This window comes from Arvicola amphibius, chromosome 6, assembly GCF_903992535.2.
Source record: "Arvicola amphibius chromosome 6, mArvAmp1.2, whole genome shotgun sequence".
NCBI lineage: Eukaryota > Metazoa > Chordata > Mammalia > Rodentia > Cricetidae > Arvicola > Arvicola amphibius.
This window is the reverse complement of record NC_052052.2, coordinates 132,456,107-132,477,768: the sequence shown is the minus strand read 5'-3', so window position 1 is coordinate 132,477,768 and position 21,662 is coordinate 132,456,107. Positions and strand designations below refer to the sequence as shown.

Genomic DNA, 21,662 nt, shown 5'->3' with positions numbered 1-21,662 from the left:
CTTAAGAAACCAAATCATATTTTATAAAACAAATGAGCCTGTGCCAAGAGCCTGTGGCAGCCCTGTCTGGCAAGCCCCCTGCTCACCAGTCAAGATGTGGTGTGCTCACATCCACTATGTGTGTGGAAGGTCACTTAGTAAGAGCTCCAGCAGCAGGTGTATTTACTCTGCAGGGTTTTTTTGTTGTTTTGTTTTTTTTGTTTTTGATTTCTAAGCACCCATTATCCAGGCCACAGAATAGACAGGAAACACACCAAGTCGAGCTCAAAAGCAGACCAGTGGATTTCCAGCCCTTGTCTACTGGTCTCTCATGGGAGCTTCTTGTCTCTCCCTGATCTAGAAGGAACTATCCTGAAGAAGGGGCAGGAATAAGGGCAGGATTAGAGGGGGTAGACTAAAATTATAGATTCCCAAACGGGGAAACAATTGCGTTTGAAGACCAAGAGTGCATAATTATCAGTGTATGATATCAGAGTGACCCATGGGTACTGGGGGACAAGGCAGGAGAGAGACTCCCACTGTTCCATTTTAAAGCTTTAGAATCATGCTAATATTTTACGGAAATGAAAAATTATACCGGGGGTGGGTGCTATGTGTAGTTGATGGTACAATGTTAAAATAATAATAATAATAATAAACAATAATGTGGCAAATTATTTTTACTGATGATTTAACTGTACATCAGCTATTGGAGTAAATATCTCCTTGATTACAGAAGCTTAAGAAAAAGGCACTAAATGTCCCAAGGCTACAGTGGGACTTTATCAGTGAAGGCCTAGCAAGGAGGACCGAAAGTAGCCGAAAATTTTAGCTTTGGTGGGAAGAGGCAAATCACAATAAGTATATACTGGGATTACATAAATACCTAAGATATAAAGCAGCAACCCTAAATGTCTTAGAAGTAGTTTCAGAATGTCTTGGGAGATCACTGCAAACTCCCTCTATAAGTTTAAGAACTTTCTATACCTGGACTGCTGTTCTATGAAGTTAGACTGAGATTCAGTAGTCTCCAAAATGCTCCATACACTGCAGAAAGTGATGTGTTAATCTGATTGTGATTTTGAAAAGGACTCTAAGCTGGCTGGAGATAGTGGCACAAACCTGTCCTCTCAGTATGTATGAAGCTAAGGCAAGTTTAAGCTATAAAGTGAGACCCTGCTAGGAAGCAAGAAGAAAGAAAAGTCTTTTAACAACCCCTTTCTTTTATTAAACAAGTCAAACATACTGATTCCCCTGCCTCCTGTCCTGGGATTAGCACAAGTCTCACATTCCAGAAAACCTTTGGATATGAGGCAAACAGGTATGGCTGGTCACCAGCTCACTATCTTCATCTATGGAACCCTCTTTCTTTGGACTGTCTCCTTGGCCCCTGCAGTCCTCCCCAGTAGTAGGAAACCATTTTTACAGTGTGCTTAAATGTGAGAAGAATGGGTAAAAGAATAAAACATTAATACAGTAGAAAGTTATTTACTTTTCCAAACACTCAACTCTGAGTGAGGCAAGTATTCATTAAAAGCCTTCAGCAAGCGCTAACATAAGTAATCGACGCTTGGCATCCACCGTCATGATACATCATGGGGGGTCCATAGCCTGCAGAAACAGTCTATTCAAATCCACACATACCCAGCATCCCAGGGAGCAGGAGGACTGCATGCTCCCCTTCTCCCGTTCGCTGGTAATGCAGGTGAACGCCATTAACAGCCACCTTGGCCGAAGTCACTGCAGTGCTGGAAGAGAAAGAAGTCCCCAAAGGAAGACTTATTGGTTGTGTCAAACTGGCGTATTTCACACGACAAAGCATCAGTTCTCATGCATGAGTGAGCATTGGTACCCCACTCAGGCATGCTGCACTGTTTGGTCTGTGCCTCAGCTTTCCAGTCAAGGTTGTGTTCCCATTTACAGACTGCAAATCTGAACAGTGTCTTCCTGCTTCGACCCAGCACCCAGGAGCTTGCCTGCTGCCTTGGTTAGATTTTTTTTGTATGTGTGTATGTATGCTTGCATGTATGTGTTTATTTATATATTTATTTGCCAACTTAACACACAAGCCACCATCATCTTAGAAGAAGGAACTTCAATTGAGAAAGTGGCCGCCATTAGAGTGGCCCAGAGGCAACTCTACGGGGCATTTTTAAATATTCATGAATGATGTGGGAGGGCCCACCGTGGGTAGGGCCACTCTTGGACAGGTGGTCCTGGGTTGTCTGTACTAGGAAGCAGGCTGAGGAGCCAGTAAGCAGCATCCATCTATGGCCTCTGCTTCAGTTCTTGGCCTTATGGTCTTCTTGCCCACTTCCTTGATAAAGGGCAGTGACAGGCAGAATGTGGAGGGCGTGCCAGTACAGTTGCCAAGAAGAATGGCTCTTCTTCTTGTGGATTGTCAGTAAATTTAAGTCAACTACTGACTTCCCTTTTCTTCTACATCCCATCTCTGTCCTTGGTCAAAATGATTACCATAATGTGGCACTGTTCGAAAAAACAAGGGTCTGATTTGCTAAGTTCAAGTAATAAAGAGTACAAGCTAGACATGGTGGCACACATGGAATCCCAGCACTTGGGAGGTAGAAGGACAGGGTTTGCCACAAGTTCAAAGTCAGCCTGGGATGTACAGAAAAACCTTGTCGTAAACAATAGCAACAAAATTAACAAAGAACGTGGGTATGTGTTGAATATTGGTACATCTAATATTAGCATAGAATTTCTGAAAATCACATGACAAAATTGGGATATAGGAAAGCCTAAAATAAGCTCATCTACACAAACATCAGAGGAGCAATAATAATAAAGCCATTAAGTAGCAGCAAGTGACATCAATTTGTTTTTGTTAGCATTCTATTCCTTCAAAGAACTGAGTTTTACTCTTAGGACGGCTTTAAGCAACTCAGAATCAAGACAGATGCAAAATCAACACATTCTGCTAACCAAGGCTCACTTGAACACATCAGCACTTCACACGCTCCCAGCCCAGAACGTGCGCCCTAACAAAGACTGGTTTCTTTCAGCAGGCGTTCACGTGCTCCCAGCCCAGCAGGAGAGAAAACAGACACAGAGGATTTGCTCAGGGAGGGCAGGGTTATGCTGGAGGCTCCTGAGCTAGATAAAATTTCCTTCAGGTGTTGCTTGTTTTATTAAATGAAGCCACCCCCCCCCCCCCCCCCGAGCAGCTGACTAGCGTTTACCGGGTTCATGTTAGCGGTAAAGCACACACGAGTGCCTTCTCCTGCCTTTTACCGCTCTCTGCACTAGAGCTCTTGGGACGGGGGCGGGGGTGGGGGTGGGGGCGGGGCTCCCTTCCCTGCAGTACCAAGAACATGCTCATCGAGGCCATTTTGCGCTATTCAGGTATTTTGGGCTATTTTTCATTTTCCTCAACGCACAGAGCCAGGGGCTTTCGGGAGCGGTGCTGCTGCCAGAGCCCTGGGCATCAGTCTCTCCCTGGAGCACTGGTTCACAAAAGCTTCTTTCCTTCAGTCTCTTCAATAACAACAACAACAACTAACCTAACTTCTTCCTGCATTGGCTGAATCTAAGTTTTGGGTTCCCAGTCCAGATGTCTTTCTGAATTCTCACCGCCTAACAGGAGTATGGAAACGTCAGGTGGCTAGAGGGCCTCTCTTTAGAAACTGCGGCAGGGAAGGATCTGCCAAGGCTTGGAAGTGACTTTTCAGGTTGGGCAGAGGTACCTGAGAGGAGAGGAAGGGGTCTTTTGTGAAGAAATGCCAAAGAAGGCATTTCACAAAATCCAGATAAGAACAGGGCAGGGCAGCATTACTGGGAGACCATGTGGCATGCTCATAAGCCTGTGTCCAGCCAGGCAGAGTGAGAGGACAGAGGATGGTATGGGGGTCTTCAGTAAATGGAGATGGTCCCTGCTGCGTCAACACAGGCATCCAGTGTGCCGCCACACCAGCGGTATAGGCATCACGCCGGCCCATCCTGCCAAACACCTGATTCCACTATCCAAGGCTGGGGAGGAGACAGAAAATTATTTACAAGCAAAATTATTAATCTTAATAAATTATCAATTTCAAACATAAGGAAAGGTTTATGTTCAATCACAGAGTGACTGAGAGCTGGCTTATTTCCACAGGCATACATGATACATCAGTTGGGGTCATTTCAAGCTGAAAGCATCGGTTCCAGCTTGTCAGGAGGTCTCTATGACAGTGGTCAGGCCTTGTGCAAACAGCAAAGTCCATGTGGAGAGGACCAGGCCCGCAGCCCAGGCTTTTGACAGCCCTAACACTTGTTTACTTCCAGAACTACATTCAATACTGGATTTTTCAAATTCTCAGATAGGAACAAAGACAGAAACCCTCAGAAAACTTCAAGAACAATCTACCCCTTTCTCTTTGGCCATCAGAGTTTCTTTTCCACCCTTCCTCCCAAACCTCCAACAACCTATCTTTTAACCATGGTATCCGAAGCAGGCGTGTTTATGAGATTGGGTTGAATTTTACATAGTCCCATGACTAGTACAATCCCGAGAAACACTCTTTGGGGGCACTAACTGCTTCCAAAGTCACACTTTTCAGGACACCAAAGGCATGTCCCTCTGAAGCTTAAGGCTAGCAGGAGATGGGCAGATACAGCTCAGTGCTTACTGTGCGCTTGTGTGGAACCTTTCAACTGAAGGTGGAGGTGGTGGAGTTTAGCCAGTTCAGCCTACCTGAGCTCGTTTCTCCTGTTATTTCAGCAGGGCTCAAATGCTGAATTCAAACCGCTGGGCAGCCTTCCAAATTTGTGAGCCCAAGCTGCACAGCTGCACAATCTGAATGGGAAGTAGGCAACTGTACTTAGCCCAACAGGCCAGCAAGACTGAGTCAATTTCTTAGAGAACACAAGGCTTAAGAGTCCCCAAAGTGGACCTTCCTGTCTCGTGTGTCCTTAGCTCCCACCTGCGAATTTTCTAGATGGTACCCAGAGCGGGGGGGCGGGGGGGGTCTACTCGCCTCAGACAGGGAGAGGTGGTGGTGTGGGGAGGGGCTGGGGAAAATAGGTAAACCAAATCTAGTGCTTGCTGCCAGGCGCCTGCACTCTGTGGGCACGTTCCCCGTCTTTCATTTCTGAGGGTACATGGTGAATTTACCCTAACATTACCACAGAGAGGCTGAAAGTTGCTGGGAAAGCTAACTGGCTGATCACAGGATTAATTAATTAGCTAATCCATCCCAGGGTGAGCATCTGAGTGTGCCACCGGGAATCTTGGCTTCAGCACCTTGCTTAGAGAGGAAGGTGGGGATTGCTTAATAAAATACGGGCTCACTTTGAAAGTCCTTACTGCTTATCCCCTGCTTCCTAGCAAATGACTGTGAGTCAAGCATCAGCTACTTCATTACACGAAGTTTGATGACTTCTTTTATATACTATTATTTATGTATATATATTATTTATGTGCTCACTATTTATATCATTAGTTGTACTCACTAATTGTTTATATTTATTCTGTTCCAGGCCCTTCACAGTCCCTGTTTCAAATACAAATGCTGCAAGGCCAGAAACCCAGAGAGGCGGAGTAACTTGTCTGCAGTCACACAGCCAGTAGGAGTTGATAATGCAGCTACTTAAACTATTTGAACTCATAACACCATGACCTGCTCAACCTCAGGGCAGAGCTGAATCCTCAACAGGGCAAAGTGCTGGGGTGGCATTCAGTCTGGTTGCCAAGCAAGGGGTGGAGGCAGGCCTGAGAGGAAGGATTGGACCTGATTCTCTGGCGGGGCCTCCTTAGATTAAATTCAGAAAACATTTTTTTTCAGTCGGACTGTACGACTCTGCAAATTATTATTGTCATAACTGGCCTTCAACCCCCCACAGAGAATACTTTTGAACAGTTCACAGAGTCCATGAAGTAAGAAAAGGCTCAGAGTTCCAAGCAGTGGACTGACAAGCGACTCTGCACAGCACAACACAGCTAGTTGTGGGCCGGACACTGGGTGTGAAGAGGTTTGCATGGGACTGCTTCGAGTTGCAGGCATGGGGCTGCAGCCTGGTTTCAGGATTAACCAGCAGGGCTGTTTCTCAGATTACAGGCCATACTGGTATGGAATGGTATTTCTAAAATGGCAGGACAAGACCCCGGAAAACCTTCATGGAACTCTTTCAGGACGAGTGATCTACAGTGCAGCTAAGTGACTAGGACTCTCGACATCCATGACGTCACCAATGAGTATGACATGAACACAACCCTGGTAGCCTCATCTCAATCCCTTTCCTGCAATCAGGAAACTGGATAAAATGCCTGCTGTTCGCTGGTGATTTACACAACCACAGCCACTGACGTGTTTTTCCACCTGTATATAAAGTCACATAACCCTAAAACGAGAGAAGAAACCTGAATTAAATATAAAACTGAAGAGCTACACAATCATGCTAGGAACGTTTTAAAAAACTGGTTCGATTTTCCTTTCTCTCTGCTTCTGGATTATGTGCTTAATCCATCCATTATGTGATCTGGGCAATGCCAGCCCCTAGTGTCAATGGCTCACTGACAGTAAGCCGCACACTCGCAGTGGGCATGCCTGCATGTGTACATGTTGGGATATGCTCAGTCTGAGGCTGCTCTATCCACAATTTCTGCTTAGATTCTCTTGAGACAGAGCACCCATGGTCTCCACGAATGTTGTTATTATTTTATCCAAGGGCGGGAGTGGAGCGTGGTGGGGAATGGGAAATGCAGTTTCCTGGTCATCACTACACACCCATATCAGAACTTCTAGCAGGGGGACCTGCGTCTTTGATTTTACATAGGTTCCCAAACAGCTTCTCCAGCACACCGAAGTTCGAGATTAGCAAGCAAAAGGACTCAGGAAACTTGGGTCCTGTGACTGAAGCAGGTTAGGCAAATTTCTGAAGAGGCAAGGAATAGTTACTGTCCCCAGCAACTAGCTAACCGACATCGGGTTTGGGATCCGTGACTACCAGCAAAAGCCCCTCCCGGTCCCTTCCATCTGCAATGAGGGGTTCTAGAACCGAACCCCTGCCACCAAAGTGCTCGCTCACGCACTGGCTCTGCGGGATCTGGACCCGGGTCTGAAGAAGGAAGGGTCATCGGCACCAGGCACCAGGCCCACCCCCGCCAGCGGCCCGCTCCCCAAGCGGCTAGGAGCACGTTATTACCCGAAGGCCGCGGCGGGCTCCGCTTGCGGCACGCGGGTCCTGGACTTCAAGGGCGAGAGGAGCAGCCGCAGTCGCAGAGACGCAGGGTGCACCGCTGCAGTCGCCATAGCTCCAGGTCGCTTCTCCTAGCGGAACCGCGCGTGCGCCCAACTGGATACCATCCTTCAAGTGCCAAGTCCGAAGCTACGCCCCTGGCCGGCCACACCCCTTGTTAGGCCAGCCAGAAAGGAAGCATGTTCTCTCTTACAAACCTAGCTCTCAGCGTGGATAGTTCAGTTGGCACAACTCCTTGCTTGCAATTGCCACGGTGTCCAAAGCTATGGGGAGGCAGGGCCACCTGCCGGACATCTCGGCAGGGAGACTATTGTTTCCTGCTTTTGTTGAGAAGCGGTCTCAAGTTGCTTCAGTTATGTTGATCTTGAACTCGGGATCCTCTGGCCTCATGCTGGGATTACTGGCCAGCAGCACCACACCTGACTACATTCCACTTTTCATCCATCTATCCCTCTACCCTTGCTGCTAAGCAAAATGGCAGCAGGCTTTTAGGTTACGCTTGTCAGCATTTATTATGTAAGTCTTCAAGAACTCAGCGTTTCTGCATTGTGTTAACTTTCTGCACCACCGTGGCACGCATTTGAGGACAATTTAAAATGAGGAAAGGTTCAGGGTTTCAGGGCTTTAGCCCAAGGTCACCTGGACCCATACTGGGCCTGAGCGGCACAGGATGGTAACAGAGGTACTTGGCAGAGGCTGGGAAAGAGAAGGTGGGGTGGGGAAGGGGGAAGGTTGTTCAAAAGAAATCGTTCAAAGGCATGTTCCCAGTGACCTGTTTCTTATAGCCAAGCTCCACCTCCTACAGCCTTCCAATAAAGCCATCAAACTATGAACCCACCAATGAATTACTTGGTTGATTATATCAGATCCCTAATGATCCAGTCACCCACCGATGACTAATTGTGGGTTAAGCTTTCAACATCATACGCAAACCAAAACTATCATTTTTTTTTTGTGCCAGGCACCTTAAAATGCTTCATTTTATTTTTATACTATATATAACTCTCCCTCCATTCCCACCTCTTTACTCTCAAATTATAGATAACAAGATTATGGCAAGGGAAGTTAGGAAGTCTTTCCCACATGGCTGGAAGATTCCTCCAGGGAACTGATGTGAAGGGATAAAAAGCAAACAAAGCACAACAACAAAAAACTATGTTGGTTGCACTATCAAGATGCCATTTAGCCTAACTTGAATAGAGAGCTGACTCCCACCAGTTGGCCTCTGACCTCCACGTGAGTACTGTAACTCATGCACACACAAATAAAACACACACACACACACACACACACACACACACACACACGAGCCACTGAGTATAGGTGGGTTACTCATTTGTGAACCTTCATTAACTTAAAGTGAAATGGTTGAAAATATCTATCCTGCTAGATAGGCTACATCTTTTTTTAAACAACTCATTAAAAAGCAAAGAAAAAATATACCAAGATAAGTGTTTAAGATGTTTTTGAGGTGGAACTCCTTTTCTTATTACTGCGTGTAACTTCACACAGATGGAAGGCAGGATCACAACCACAGCAGGTGGAAAACCTATGCTTGGGAGTAACTGTGGAGCCTCCTCCCTCATTTCCTGGTCGGGCTCCCCTTGCTTATCTGGTTTCTGCCCAAGTATAGAAGTGGAACTTGGCTTCAGAGGTAAATGTGGCTTTTCAGGGTGGCACTTAAGAGTTGACTTGAGGGAAAGGCTGTTGAGCCATGTGGATTTCAGGGATGTGGCTTCTTGAGGACAATATGCACTGCTTGGCAGACCTTCTCACTATCAGCATAATGTAATGACAAGAAATGCCAGCGTGAGCAGTATATTAACACAAACACCATTCAGTACCCCATATTTAAAGTATAAAATTTTATTTCACTTTTTTTAAAAGAAAGGTTATTAAAAACAAAACCAAACAGTACTCTGGGTTCTGGGAACAGGGCTAGTCGTCCTGGGCCCTCAGTGTCCTGGTGGTGGTAATCTTGCTTTTTTCAATGATGTGGACAATGACAATCAGGCCTGGCTTGCACCCCAGGCCACAGCATTCTGTATAGCTTGGGAGGTGCTTTTAAATAAGTGCTATAAATCTATGCTGGGCTCCCAGAGAGACTCCCACATCCCATGCACTTGTTTGGCACAGGTACCACTGATTACACAGTCATTACTCATCATAGGCAGCTGATAAGGTGCAGAGAGCAAATGAAGGACTTAAAGAAGTCTTTGGGCCTAATCTATTAATGCTAGCTCTGTGCAGCTGGTTCACAGCCTTTCTTGCACAAGGGACTGGGCAGCATACCCATGAGGGTATAAGGCTTCACCTGCTGACTGTCCTTCAGCTCATACAGGTTCAGCCACACCTCAAGGTGTCAAGCAATTGTCTGGATGTCATTGGTGAGCCTGGCCAGGAAAAGACCTGGAAGTCTGTGGTCACAATCTGGGCCTAGATCTGAAGTACCTATCTTCTGCAATGGACCCACAATTCTTCCCTTACAGAACACTTAATAGACATGATTTTAACACTAGGACCCTGATTGCTACTGCAATTCCAAAACCAGCTCTGGCTTCCCTTGCCATTTCCCCCCACAACTCCATTAAAAACACTTTCGAATCCTGTCTTCTTAAAACAGCATTAGAATAGAGGTTAAGAGGAAAGCATTTAAAGACTATCCAGGTTCCTCCAGAAAAGCTTGGAACCTTCTATGCTCCAATTCCCTTCCAATGTGCGTACTCTATGCGGTTAAGGCATGAACCCGGCACAGGAGAAGTGAGGCATATAAAGTTACGACAGGGTCCCTCAAGAAATATGTAGCCATGTCTAGAGACATTTTTGTCACATTTGGTGGGTGAAGTTGACTTGTACTATTGGCATCCTGTAGATGGAGGCCAGGGATGTTTCTAAATATTCTACATAGTACAAGATAGGTCAACAGTGGAGGATGAAGTTTCAACTAGTGCCAAAATGCCAACAAGGACAAAGCTGCTTTGCAGCTCACTCCAGGAGTGCCACGTATCTTCTGAGGCTGCAGGGGATTCTGAATCATACCCCACTGTTGTCAACCAGACACCGGAATCTTTTCTAACAGTCAGAAGCCTGTCGCTGAATAGCCTCTGAACAGAAAGTGCCAGCAGTGACTGTAGTCGGCCCAGGCAGCTTTAGTCTTCTAGTTCTTCCACTCACTCCTACGTTGCACGTGGGCTTGCTAAAGGCACAAAGAGTGAACTCTGAAGCTGTCCCTTCTTAATTCATGGCACACAGAAGAAATATTTTTTCAGTACATTTTTTCTGGGTAAACTGAGGAAACAGTTCTACAGTGAGCACTGCTGAGGCTCTGGCCATATCCAGGGAGAAAGAGACATTTCCCGATGAGCACTTCCTGCACACCAGTTCCCTCTGAGGGGTGCACAGGCTGGAGAATGGCCTGGAGCACCAGAATGGTACGAGAAAATGTAAAATCTCACACTAGTTTTTACAGAAGTTGCAATCAGCAGTTCTCAGTGGTGAGTGCTGAAAAGTGGTCATCTCCCTCTGTCCTGCAGTTTTTCCTCCTCCTTAGTACTCCTTAACATTTCCTCTTTAACTTATATACACTAGAATTGCACATGATTCTTAAAGCTTCAGATGACAGCACAGCATTGGATGCTAAAGTTAACAGATCCTATAGTTTTAGGAAGGACCATGACTGTCATCTAAGGTACCTATCTGGGCAGAACTTTACTGCACTCAGTGCATGAAGGAGGAAGTTAGTGGGTTTTACATTCTTTGAATGTTTTTTCCTCCCTCACCCAGATATAACCATAGGAAACTGAGTAAATAGCACAGTTGAAGACTATGGCACAAGCTAAGCGAAGCCCATCTCTCTCCTCCAACAGCTCTTCTCTCCTTTTTAAAACCCAATAGGTTATTCTTTTTACCCCCCCCCCCCCCCCATCCCGCTCCATTCTGGGCCATTCAACAGTCTTCATGCTTGTACTTCCTGAAGAACCACCGTGGGCTTTAGACTTCTCTTTCCCTTCTCCAGTTCCAAAATGTACGACATGTGCATAGGTCCAGGGCTTGTACCAAGAAAGAGTTCTGAAGGCCACGGGGCAAAGGGGCTTGTGCACCAGGCGAACAGTCTAGTTCCCACTGCCACTGCCCGCCCAGGCTTAGCTCTGGCTGGCCTGTATCAAGTGGTTCAGCAGGTCTATCCTGCAACACTGGTGAAGTGCCCAGGCCAACTTTCCCACTGTGGCTCCCCTGGTGCCTTCCCGCATCAGCCACTTCTGGAGCATCTGGTAAACCTTTTCTTTCAGCCCGTCTCGTTCATAGTCATGGTCAATTTCATCGATCTGAGGGTCCGTGAAGCCTAGCTTGCGGGCACAGCTTTTCCACTGCCGTCCCAGGTTTTCCCTGACAGGGTTCAGGTGCTTATCTGTCAGACTACTGTTGTTATCTGTCAAACAGAAAAGAGAAGATGCCTCAGGCTACAGTTCCTTTGAACATTCTAGTCTGCAATGATGAAATGCTACAGGAAAGGAAAAGGTACCAAGAGATGCAAAAGAGAACTTTTTTTTTTGTTTGAGGCAATCTTGCTCTGTAGTCCCTTTGTCTCCTGGGATTATAGGTGTGCACCACCATGCCTGGTGATAACTGTTATTGACTTGTTGGACAATACTTAGCCTAACTGCAGCCATTAAGAGGTCTTTGTATGACTTAAAATAGAGTTCCTTTCTTCTTAACAGATGTACACCTTCCTGAGTTATAGCTAAAGGCTTCATGAACGAATCTCCTACATGGATCTTCTATTCAACTCCCACCTGCAGTCCTGTTCTAGTTAGACTACCTGGTGTCATGGAAAGTGGACTTCTGTTTCTTTGGGACATTGTCAACTTACACACGGCCACTCATCTCTCTACAGTTCACATTCCTCTTAATAAGGACACTGAGACCAAGTGCAACCCTCATTCAATCACAATGTCTTCCCTTATCTCTCAAAGGATGAGGCACATGCACTTTTCAAGGTTTTCTCTCCCTTCAAATTGCCGACCCTTCATATATATATATATATATATATATGGTCTTTCTCTTGCCACTAGTTCCATCATCTTAGGCCTTCAAAAAAAAATAAGGGAACACATGAAAATAAGAAATGGCCCAGGGTGGTGGCGCACACCTTTAATCCCAGAACTCAGGAGGCAGAGACAGGTGGGTCTCTGTGAGTTCAAGGCCAGTTTGGTTTACAAAGTTCTAGGACATCTAGGGCTGTCTTGAAATACCAAAAAAGAAAAGAGAGGAAAAAAAGGGGGAAAGTCATCATAACAGCCTTTAGTCCTTATCCCACTTCAGAAGGCTGAATTTCTAAGGAAAAAAAAATTCAAACACCTCCTTTCCCCCTCAGCTCCCGTTAGCACCACGGCAGCACAGAATCCGTCAACCCTGGCAGCAGTCTATGAGCCTCCCGGGGACTCTGTAGGACCAGTCTCTGTAGGACAGGGGCCCCGGGTGTCAGTAGAGTCACAAAGGTCACTTCAGTTCCTCAAAAGCTAAGAACCCACCTCTTAGGCATTTTAAAGGTCACTCTTCCAATGGGGTAGTTCAGCAATTGGCAGAGTATGCAGCCTGTGGGTCAAGCCTGGCTCCTGCTTTCTGTGAATAGTTTTGATGACCATACCTATACGCATTGCTGCGCAGACTATCTGACTATCTGTGGCTGCTTCTGCACTCCAATGATGGAGAAGCCTCAGGGCAAGCAGAGCCTTGCCTATTACATGCCCCTTCATAAAAACAAAACAAAATAAACACACATACACACACACACACACACACACACACACACACACACACAGCCCAAACTGCCACCTCCAAAGTTAATCAGAAAGCTGAATTCCAGTTCCTTTTTGAGACAGGGTTTTGCTATAGCCAGGCTGACCTGGGACTCACCATCTTCCCAATTCAATTGCCCTAGTGATAGGCTTACAGGCATGCATCACTGCCTCATGGCAGGAAGCTGTGGAGACCTATGAGAGAGAGCTCTTGTTTTTATTAGAGTGCTGTGGAGGACATGGTCTTCTGTGTTTTACAGAATTCCTTTGCTGCAGAGCCAAGGAGTCATTCCCCAAGTCTGAACAGGATCATGGATAATGATGTCACATTTAATATTCACAGTTAGTGTCCTACATTTTCATCACACATTGACTAGTATAAGCTTCATACCACCACCACCAATAAGATACTGTGATTATCCCTGTGTTAAAAAAATGGCTAACAAAGGATTAAAAATTACCGAGTAAGGGCTGCACTGGCTGGCTCAGCAGCCAAGAGCACTGGCTATACTTGTTTGGGTCTGCTCCAGCACCCACACAGCTCACAGCCATCCTAACTCCTGCTCTAAAGCATCTGATATTCTCTTCTGACCTCTGTGGGCACCAGGTGAGAGCGTAGTGCAAGCAGACAAAACAGTCACACATAATATATATCTAAAAAGTTACTGAGGAAATATAGGATAACTTTCAGATAGAATCTTAAAAGAAAACTTAAGATTCTATTATGTTCCTCTCAACAAGTAAAAATGGTCAAGAAGTGTCTAAGTCATAAGACATTGTATCCTTTTTAAAAAATCCCCTTGAATGCTGGGGACTCAATTCAAGGCTTCATGAATGCTAGGCAAGCAATCTCCTATAGCGACACCGCAGTCCAACAGTGGTCCTTAATAGGTATTTTTACCGAAGATGTCATGGTATTTGGAAACTGATTCTTCTTTGCACACGTTGTCTGGTAGTTGTGAACTCGGGCCAAGATCCATATAATTGTAGTTTCCAATTTGAACACCAGAACTATTGCATATAGTGTATCTTATGGACTCATCTGAATAGAGAAAAAGACATAGGTTAGGTACATGAGACTGAATGCAAGAGAAAAATATATGGCATGTAAAGGTGGAGGACTTTATTACAGACATTTAGCTGTTTATCCTATGACACTCTAAATAGTCATTTCTTTAAAATGTGGCTACTTGACTTTAAAACCATTATGATGCCTACCATTGGAAAAAAAAAAAAGACAACAGTGTTGGCAAGCATGTGGAATAATAAAGCGCCCATACATTGTTGGGAATGAAATGGTATAACCAAAGTGGAAGACAGTATGGGGTTTTCTCCAAAATTAAAGATAGAATTACCATATGATTCAGTCATTCCATTTCTAGGTATGACATGTACACATGCACGCACGCACACACACACACACACACACACACACACACACACACACACACACACTTTCTCTCTCCCACACACCACAGAGATAGATTGACTGACTAACTGAGATTTCTACATCCATGTTTACAGCAGCATTACTCAAAATAATGGCAACCCAAGTGCTACTTTATTCTCCTTTCCTATTTACAGGTAGATACACTCTTCTTATATGGAAGTTAAGAGTTAGAAAGCTCACATTTGTTCGGTCTATCAGAGCAGAGAAGCAAGCCGAAGAATTATGTCTGTGAGATCCTCTTCAGGGTATAGTAATTCTATGACTCATTGTGAACTGAGATTCCCCTTACTACTGGCAAAAACTCAGCATCATTAAGAGAATCTATTCTTGGCAAAACTGGGGCTTAAAGGCAGAGTGAGAACTCCTGCAGAAAACTAGTAAGATAGGTCTACTCATATGGAGACAGGACCAGAAAATGACACATTAAATACTGGTGATGACTGCTTTCCACTCATGCAGATTCAGGCTTTGTGAGGGAAGGAGCTCAGGCTGCTTGCTCATGTTACAGTTCTCCAGCAGTCAGGCACAAATCAGGAAGTGTTAGAGAAATTTTTATTGAATTAATCATGAATGAATAAAATACAACGGTGACACAAAACATTTTGGCTGCAAACTCAAAGGAAACAGAAGGACATCCCAGTCATAAGAATATGTACTTATAGGTAGAGATCTTGCTTCATACCTAGTCTAACAATGTGTTTTCCACAGAGATTACAAGAACACCTACAGAAAAGGCAGAATACTTTAGGGAATTTGTCATTTTGAAAGACTAATTGTTTTGTATTAAGGAACACAGGGCCTCATGCATGCCAGGCCAGCTCTGTACCACTGAGCTACACAGCCAGTTCAGAAAGTTCTGTGGTTCGCAAAGCTTCCTTTACATCTGCTGATTTCAGGATTGCAGTACAGTTAATGCTAATGGATGACATCAGGGTAAGATAAGGTAGCATGGGAACTATTATTTGGTAATAATGATGGATACTAAGTTACTTCCATGCAGTGTATTAGAAACTACAAATAGTTTGGATTTCACCAGAGAGAGCTTTGGAAGATGAAACATACCTTTCTTACTACAAACTGTATTCTATATCTACACAAGAAACAAAAATACCTAATACTTCTTTCTTAGCCTCAGAAGACAAGAAGAAAGGTAAAAAGAATATAAGAAAATACTTTCCATTTATTGGAGAGGCTGGTATCTCACACAGGATAAAGAGAGTTGCTTATCAGATATAAGTGTTGTAGGATAATGCTCTTGTAAACTGTAAAGATTTGTCACTCATATTAGTTTAATAAAATGCTGATTGGCCAGTAGTCAGGCAGGAAGTATATGTGGAGTAACCAGACTAAGGGGATTCTGGAAAGAAGAAAGGCAGAGAGAGACACAGTCACCAGTCAGACACAGAGGAAGCAAGATGAGAATACCTTACTGAGAAATGGTACCACCAAGCCATGAGGCTAAACACAGATAAGAATTATGGGTTAATTTAAGCTGTAAGAGCTAGTTAGTAATAAGCCTGAGCTAAGAGGCCAAACATTTTTGTAATATAAGCCTATATGTGTTTATTTGGGACTGAATGGCTGTATGACCAGATATGATAGAAACTTCTGTCTACATATTATGATCTATTCTACACTTGCAGGCATCCATGATGAGTCACAGATCAAACACAATCACAGTCCATGTGGTCTGAGGGAGACCATTTCAAAGTGGAAGGCTGTAGCTACTTGAAAGCTCTGAGTAACTTACTCTTTGTCCCCATCAATAACTTAGAATTGATGACAATGCTACTGGTGGCTTCATTTTCAGGGGAAAAAGAAACGACAAGATAGGGACTATTAAAAATCATTTACCTGTTAGTGGCAAGGAGATGAATGGAATGGTAGGTGTGCTTCCTGGAAGGTTGGTCTCAGGTACCGGAGTTTTAAAAGTATTATACATTTGGTTTGAATTTGACCCAAACAAAACTCCTGTACCTACAGGTCTAAACCCATGCTGATTATATGATCCGTTGTTCCATAAAGGCACTCGTGTTTGGCTGGCTGGCCCTGACATCTGGTGTGCTGCATTTCCATAACAGGGTGGGCCGGGATCAGAAAGACCTCTGGCCGCTGCACTCTGAACATTCTCATGAGGTCTCTGCTGTACAAAGGGGTCATGGGAGACCCTTCGTTTCCTTTCCTCCTCTCTGCTATAAGCCACTTTCTGCTTTGGCTGCGGTTTTGCCTGTTTCTCCATGAATCTTCCAAAAGCATGGTAACCGGCTTCCTCTTGGAGTTTAGCCTGTACACTGCACTCATTCTCTTCCTGTGGTTGTTCTGGAGAGGAAAAAAACCAGGACTCCTCCACAGGTCCTATCTGGAGTCCCTGGGAGCTGTGCAGCGAACCGGGCTGTTCTGCAGTAGGAAAGAAATGATCAATATAAAAAGTAAAATAAAACTTGAACATTTTCATGAACCTGTCCTTGAGTGACACGCTGAAAATAAGAATCATGAAAAGCATATAACAGTCCCCTTCCTATAGGTTTAGTATATGATTAGCAGGAACCCTGTCTGTAGAGGAAAAACATGGGCATTATCACAAGCAACAAAACAGAGTTTTGCATGGATGGCTGAGGCAGAAAAGGACTTGCATTGGATTGAGATGGTGACTGTCATCTTGGAACTATGTGGGGTCTAAAAAAGTAGCAGCTTTGTCCTGTGAACATCTTATTGTTCTTTTGTTCTTTAAAAGCTCATAGAAAGGCAAGAGAGATGGCTCAGTAGTTAAAGGAACCTGCTGTTCTCACTGAGCACTTAGGTTCAGTTCTCAGCTCAGGACCCAAGTCAGGTGGCTCACAACAATCTGGAACTCCAGTTCCAGGGGAGCTGATGCCCTCTTTTGTGTACACACATCACATATATGATTATATAAAAATATATACATATACGTATACACACATACACACACATAAATTGTGGGATTGCAGGTCATTACATCCATGAGTGGATGAGGTTTGGAAAAGTTAGGTAATTTGCTTCAGATCATATGGCTATGACCTTGGTATCTCACATGATGTCTTCCTTCTGTTGTAATAAAAAAAAAGCACCCATGCATGAATTTGAGACCAACTTTTCTGGAGTGCTCTGATCTCATGGACTCTGCACCCACATGGGTCCCCAACTTCCTCGTGAACTGTCACTGTCTTCCTGTGAGATGCATCAGATTGCTTGCATCAGGACGCTGTGAATCTGGTGAGCACATAGTTAAGAAGTACTTCCAAGATACATAACTAGATTTTAGAGTAGGCATGAATTCTTTTAAGGCATCTGTTTGAGCTTACATTTTCTTCCAGTTTCCATATGGATTTCAGAAGTATTTTAGGGACTCAAATAAATGGATGAGTAAGCAAATGAATAAACGGGGGCATTACCTGAATTTGACCTGCTTGGAGGCAAGGGTACACAGTCATTCTGGAGAGAATACATTCTCTTCAAAACTGCACTTTGATCTGGATACTCTTTCTATAATTGAGAAGATACACAGACACTTTAGTAATTGGCAGAAAATTATTCTGAAAAGAATCAAGCTCTTCACACCATCAAGACATTTCATATAAATTTAATAAGCAGTAATCTTTTCTCACAAATTAAACATTTTTCCAATAGATAAAATGATGTCAAATTAACACAGTTAACTTATATTTCCTAATTTTAACAGTTATCACAAAGCTATAGAGTTACATAAAACAGATACACAGATCAAAGGATAAGACTAGGGAGTCTAAGAAATACTCTCCCACCCTCATTATATGGTCAACTGATGTCTGACCAGGGGCACTCAGAGCCAGAAAACTGGATACACACACATGCAGAATAAAGATGGACCCTTACCACATACAAAAAAGTAACTCAAAATACACTAGTGACCCAAATTCAAGCGCCGAAACTGTAAGACTCTTAAAATAGGAGAAAATGGCCACAGTGCTGGTCCTCGCCACAGTTCCTGCTGCTGAGGACACCAAAAGCACAGCTAACAATTCTCATGCAATTAAATTAAACTTTCACTACATCAAAATTAAGGTGTGTACATCAAAAGAAACCATCAGTAGAGTGAAAAGGCAACCCACAGGATGGGAAAAATATCTGTAAATCCTACATATCTGATAAGAGATGAATATTCCGAATTCTACTACAATTTAATTTTTCTACATCTCAACAACAACAACAACTACCACCACCACCTTTATCCCTACATATAACCCAATTAGAAACCAGCAAATGGAGGGCTGGGGCTATAACGCAATAGTAGAATACTGCCCAGCATCTGCAAAGTTCTGGTTGGGTCGCAAGCACAACGTTATTTTAGTCAGGCATGGTGGTGGGACATGTGTATAACCCCAGCACGTGGGGTGGAGTCAGGTGGATCATGAGTTGGAGATGTGCTTTGGCTCTTTTGGATTGATGCTGTCAAAAACAACAGACAAACACTCCCAATGTGGAAAGCATTGAATTGATGTTTCTCCAAAGAAGATACTTTATGGGAACAAGCACTAGCACAGGAAAGACACTCAACCACCAGGAAATGCCACTTAATGTTGAACAGAGTGGTTAACACACAACAGCTTAAAAATAGTTGTGAGGTTATGGCAATGGAACTCTTGTACACTGCTGGTGGAGAACATGAGATGATTCAGATGCCATGGACAATGGTTTAAAGGCTCCCAAAAAGTGGAACAAGATGTCTATATGGCCTAACCATCCCATTTCTAAGTAAATGTCATAAAGAATTGAAAGCACATGTTTAGAGCAAAAACCTGTATACCAATGTTTCCACAGCATCATTCTGTAATAGCTCACAGGGAGGAACAACTCTGACATCTACCAACAGATGACTTGCCAGACAAATGTGATGTCATACACACAGTGGGATATTATTCAGCAACAAAATTAATGACATGGTAAACAAAATGCTTTTACAAATGGAAAAACACTGTGCGGTTTTATCCTATGGGCTACCTAGAACAGACAAATAAAGACTGCCGGGGGAGGGAGAAATAGGGACTTATTATTTAATAAATAGAGTTTGCATTTAGGATGATAAAACTCTAGAAATGGAAAGTGATGATGGCAATGCAACCCTGAACTGCACATTTTAAAATGGTTAGAAAAGTTAATTTTATCACAATAAGTAGAAAATGGGGTGGATATCCAGCTCAGTTGTAGAGTACTTGCTTAGCATGCATGAGACCCTAAGATCAATCCTCAGGATCGGGGGAAAAGGCATGAGAGAGAAAATTTTCTTTCAAATATTAAATAACACTTTTATTAAAGAAACTATGAAAGTGTAGGAAATTACACTTTTCAAAAGCCTACCAAGCAAACAAGGCTAACATTTTTGTAACTTTTCCTTAAGATTTTTTCTATTCACATTTGTATTTTGTTCTTAACAACAGAATGTTCACATTAGTAAGTGGTTCAAAGGCATTTTGAATGCACGATTTGGGAAGGAATGCCATAGCACATTAGTATGTCCACACCTTGTAGCATTTTAAATATTGCTTTTATTTATCATGAAATGTAGCTTTATGTTTGGTTTTGCTTGAGTCGGGGTCTCGCTATGTAGTCCTAGGTTGTTTTGAAACTCCTTATCTACATCAGGCTGGCCTCAGACTCACAGAGATCCACCTGCATCTGCTTCCCAAGTGCTAGGATTAATAGTGTGTGTTAACCATGTCTAGCAGTTTCATGCATTTTAAACATTTTTGCAAAAGTGATTTTCTTTTTATAGCTATTTTTTTATTGCACAATGAATTTAAGTAAGACTTTTGAAAAGTCACACAATGCAGAACACGCAGAGCCATTTCTGTGTGCCATTCCCTCCAACCCTCTAGACTGTTCTCTATGGGGAATCCTTATTCAGAGTGGGATGCCCAGTCCTTTTCTCCCTCTAGACACTGGCATGCACATTGTAATGCATGCAAGCAAACACACACACACACACAATATGAAGGGAGTCGCAAAGTGCCTTTCTGTGACTCTTTGCTCTCACTAACAAGTCTTGAGGAGCCTTCTGTGTCATTACATTTTCTTTTCACCTCTTAATATTGGCTATGTGGGTTTAGATCAGTCATGATTTGGGGCATCTGCTTAAGACATTGGCATTGTTTCTGAGTTTTTACTTGTCAACTGAAGTATAAGCAACTTTTGAAATAACATGTTTGAGTGTGTATGCTAGGCCGGGCTCTTAAGGCTGTGAGTGTGCATACACGGGCAGTTTCCTAATATTCTGAACACATGTGAGGAGACAAGATCTATAGGTTATTTATCATCCAAGAAACTTCACCAATTAGGATGTCTGTATTTACCAACACTCACTCTCACCAATCACTCAAAAACAGTTATCTTAGGGATAATAAAAAAATGTGATTCAATTTGTTTTTGTGTGATACCAAGTACAGTACTGAAATTTGCTGATCAGTGACATGGTATTTCTTCTTCTTATGATGATTCTTGTTCAAAAAACATTGTTTTAGTGACTTCATTAGTTCCCTGGGGTGGGTATGTCTGTTTGCTTCTTTTTCCCCAATACTAACTTAAGCTTGTTTAGATCACTAGAGAATTTCGGTGGGATTTTTCCATTAGGATTGTGTTCTATACATCAATAACATTAGTAAAGCTAACAACTTTATCAGATTATGTGCTTCTTTTAATCCATAACCTTATGCCAGCATTTATTTACCTCTCTTTCATGTATTTCTAAAGAGTTTCTCCATGTTTGCCCATCTTCAGACACTCTGTATCATCTGGTACAACTTGATTGCCCTTGTTATTGGTAGGGCTACTTTTCTGATGCAGCTGCTGGCTGTTTGAGCGTCTCTTTGGTGATTTGTTGACTTCAGTATTTTGTCTCTGTATTTTTGTTGCTGTTTGTTTTTACGGTTGTTTTTGAAAGAGTCCCGCTATATAGACTTGGCTGGTCACAAACTCAGAGGTTTACTTGCCTCTGCCTGAGTATGTGCTACTACATCTTGCTTCTGTTTGTGATTTAATGCAGTTGTCTTTCTGAGTTGTAAGATTCCTCTGAGTCCTATGTATTTGAGTCCTCTGGAGGAGTAGTCAGGGCTTTTAATCACTGAGCCACCTCTCCAGCTCCACATTGTAATCATTTTAAATGTTTATACATGTTAATTTAAAAAATGTTCTGTGTTTTTGAAAAGTATTTCAAGGTTAAGTGCGATAGTAATTTAATTGTCATTTTT

At 43.4% G+C, this 21,662-nt stretch overlaps 2 protein-coding genes and 1 pseudogene across 8 annotated transcripts in view; all 3 read right to left on the bottom strand.

The window, feature by feature from the left end:
• The window catches only part of Bphl (biphenyl hydrolase like), a 35,033-nt gene extending 27,753 nt beyond the window's left edge, over nt 1–7,280 (bottom strand). The window contains exons 1-2 of the mRNA XM_038332563.1: nt 7,120–7,280; nt 1,624–1,727 (exon numbers count right to left, since the gene is read on the bottom strand). Coding sequence (XP_038188491.1) covers nt 1,624–1,727; nt 7,120–7,226 — 211 coding nt within the window. The 5' untranslated portion in view covers nt 7,227–7,280. The remainder of the gene's footprint in view (nt 1–1,623; nt 1,728–7,119) is intronic.
• A 1,743-nt stretch (nt 7,281–9,023) lies between these two features.
• Nucleotides 9,024–11,206, bottom strand: LOC119817118 (annotated as a pseudogene).
• Ripk1 (receptor interacting serine/threonine kinase 1) overlaps nt 9,931–21,662 on the bottom strand; it is a 34,021-nt gene continuing 22,289 nt past the window's right edge. For all 7 annotated transcript variants that reach the window (XM_038333538.1, XM_038333535.1, XM_038333540.1 and 4 more), the window contains 4 exons: nt 17,835–17,925; nt 16,276–16,818; nt 13,873–14,013; nt 9,931–11,602 (listed from right to left, as the gene is read on the bottom strand). In XM_038333538.1, coding sequence (XP_038189466.1) covers nt 11,316–11,602; nt 13,873–14,013; nt 16,276–16,818; nt 17,835–17,925 — 1,062 coding nt within the window. In that variant the 3' untranslated portion in view covers nt 9,931–11,315. The remainder of the gene's footprint in view (nt 11,603–13,872; nt 14,014–16,275; nt 16,819–17,834; nt 17,926–21,662) is intronic.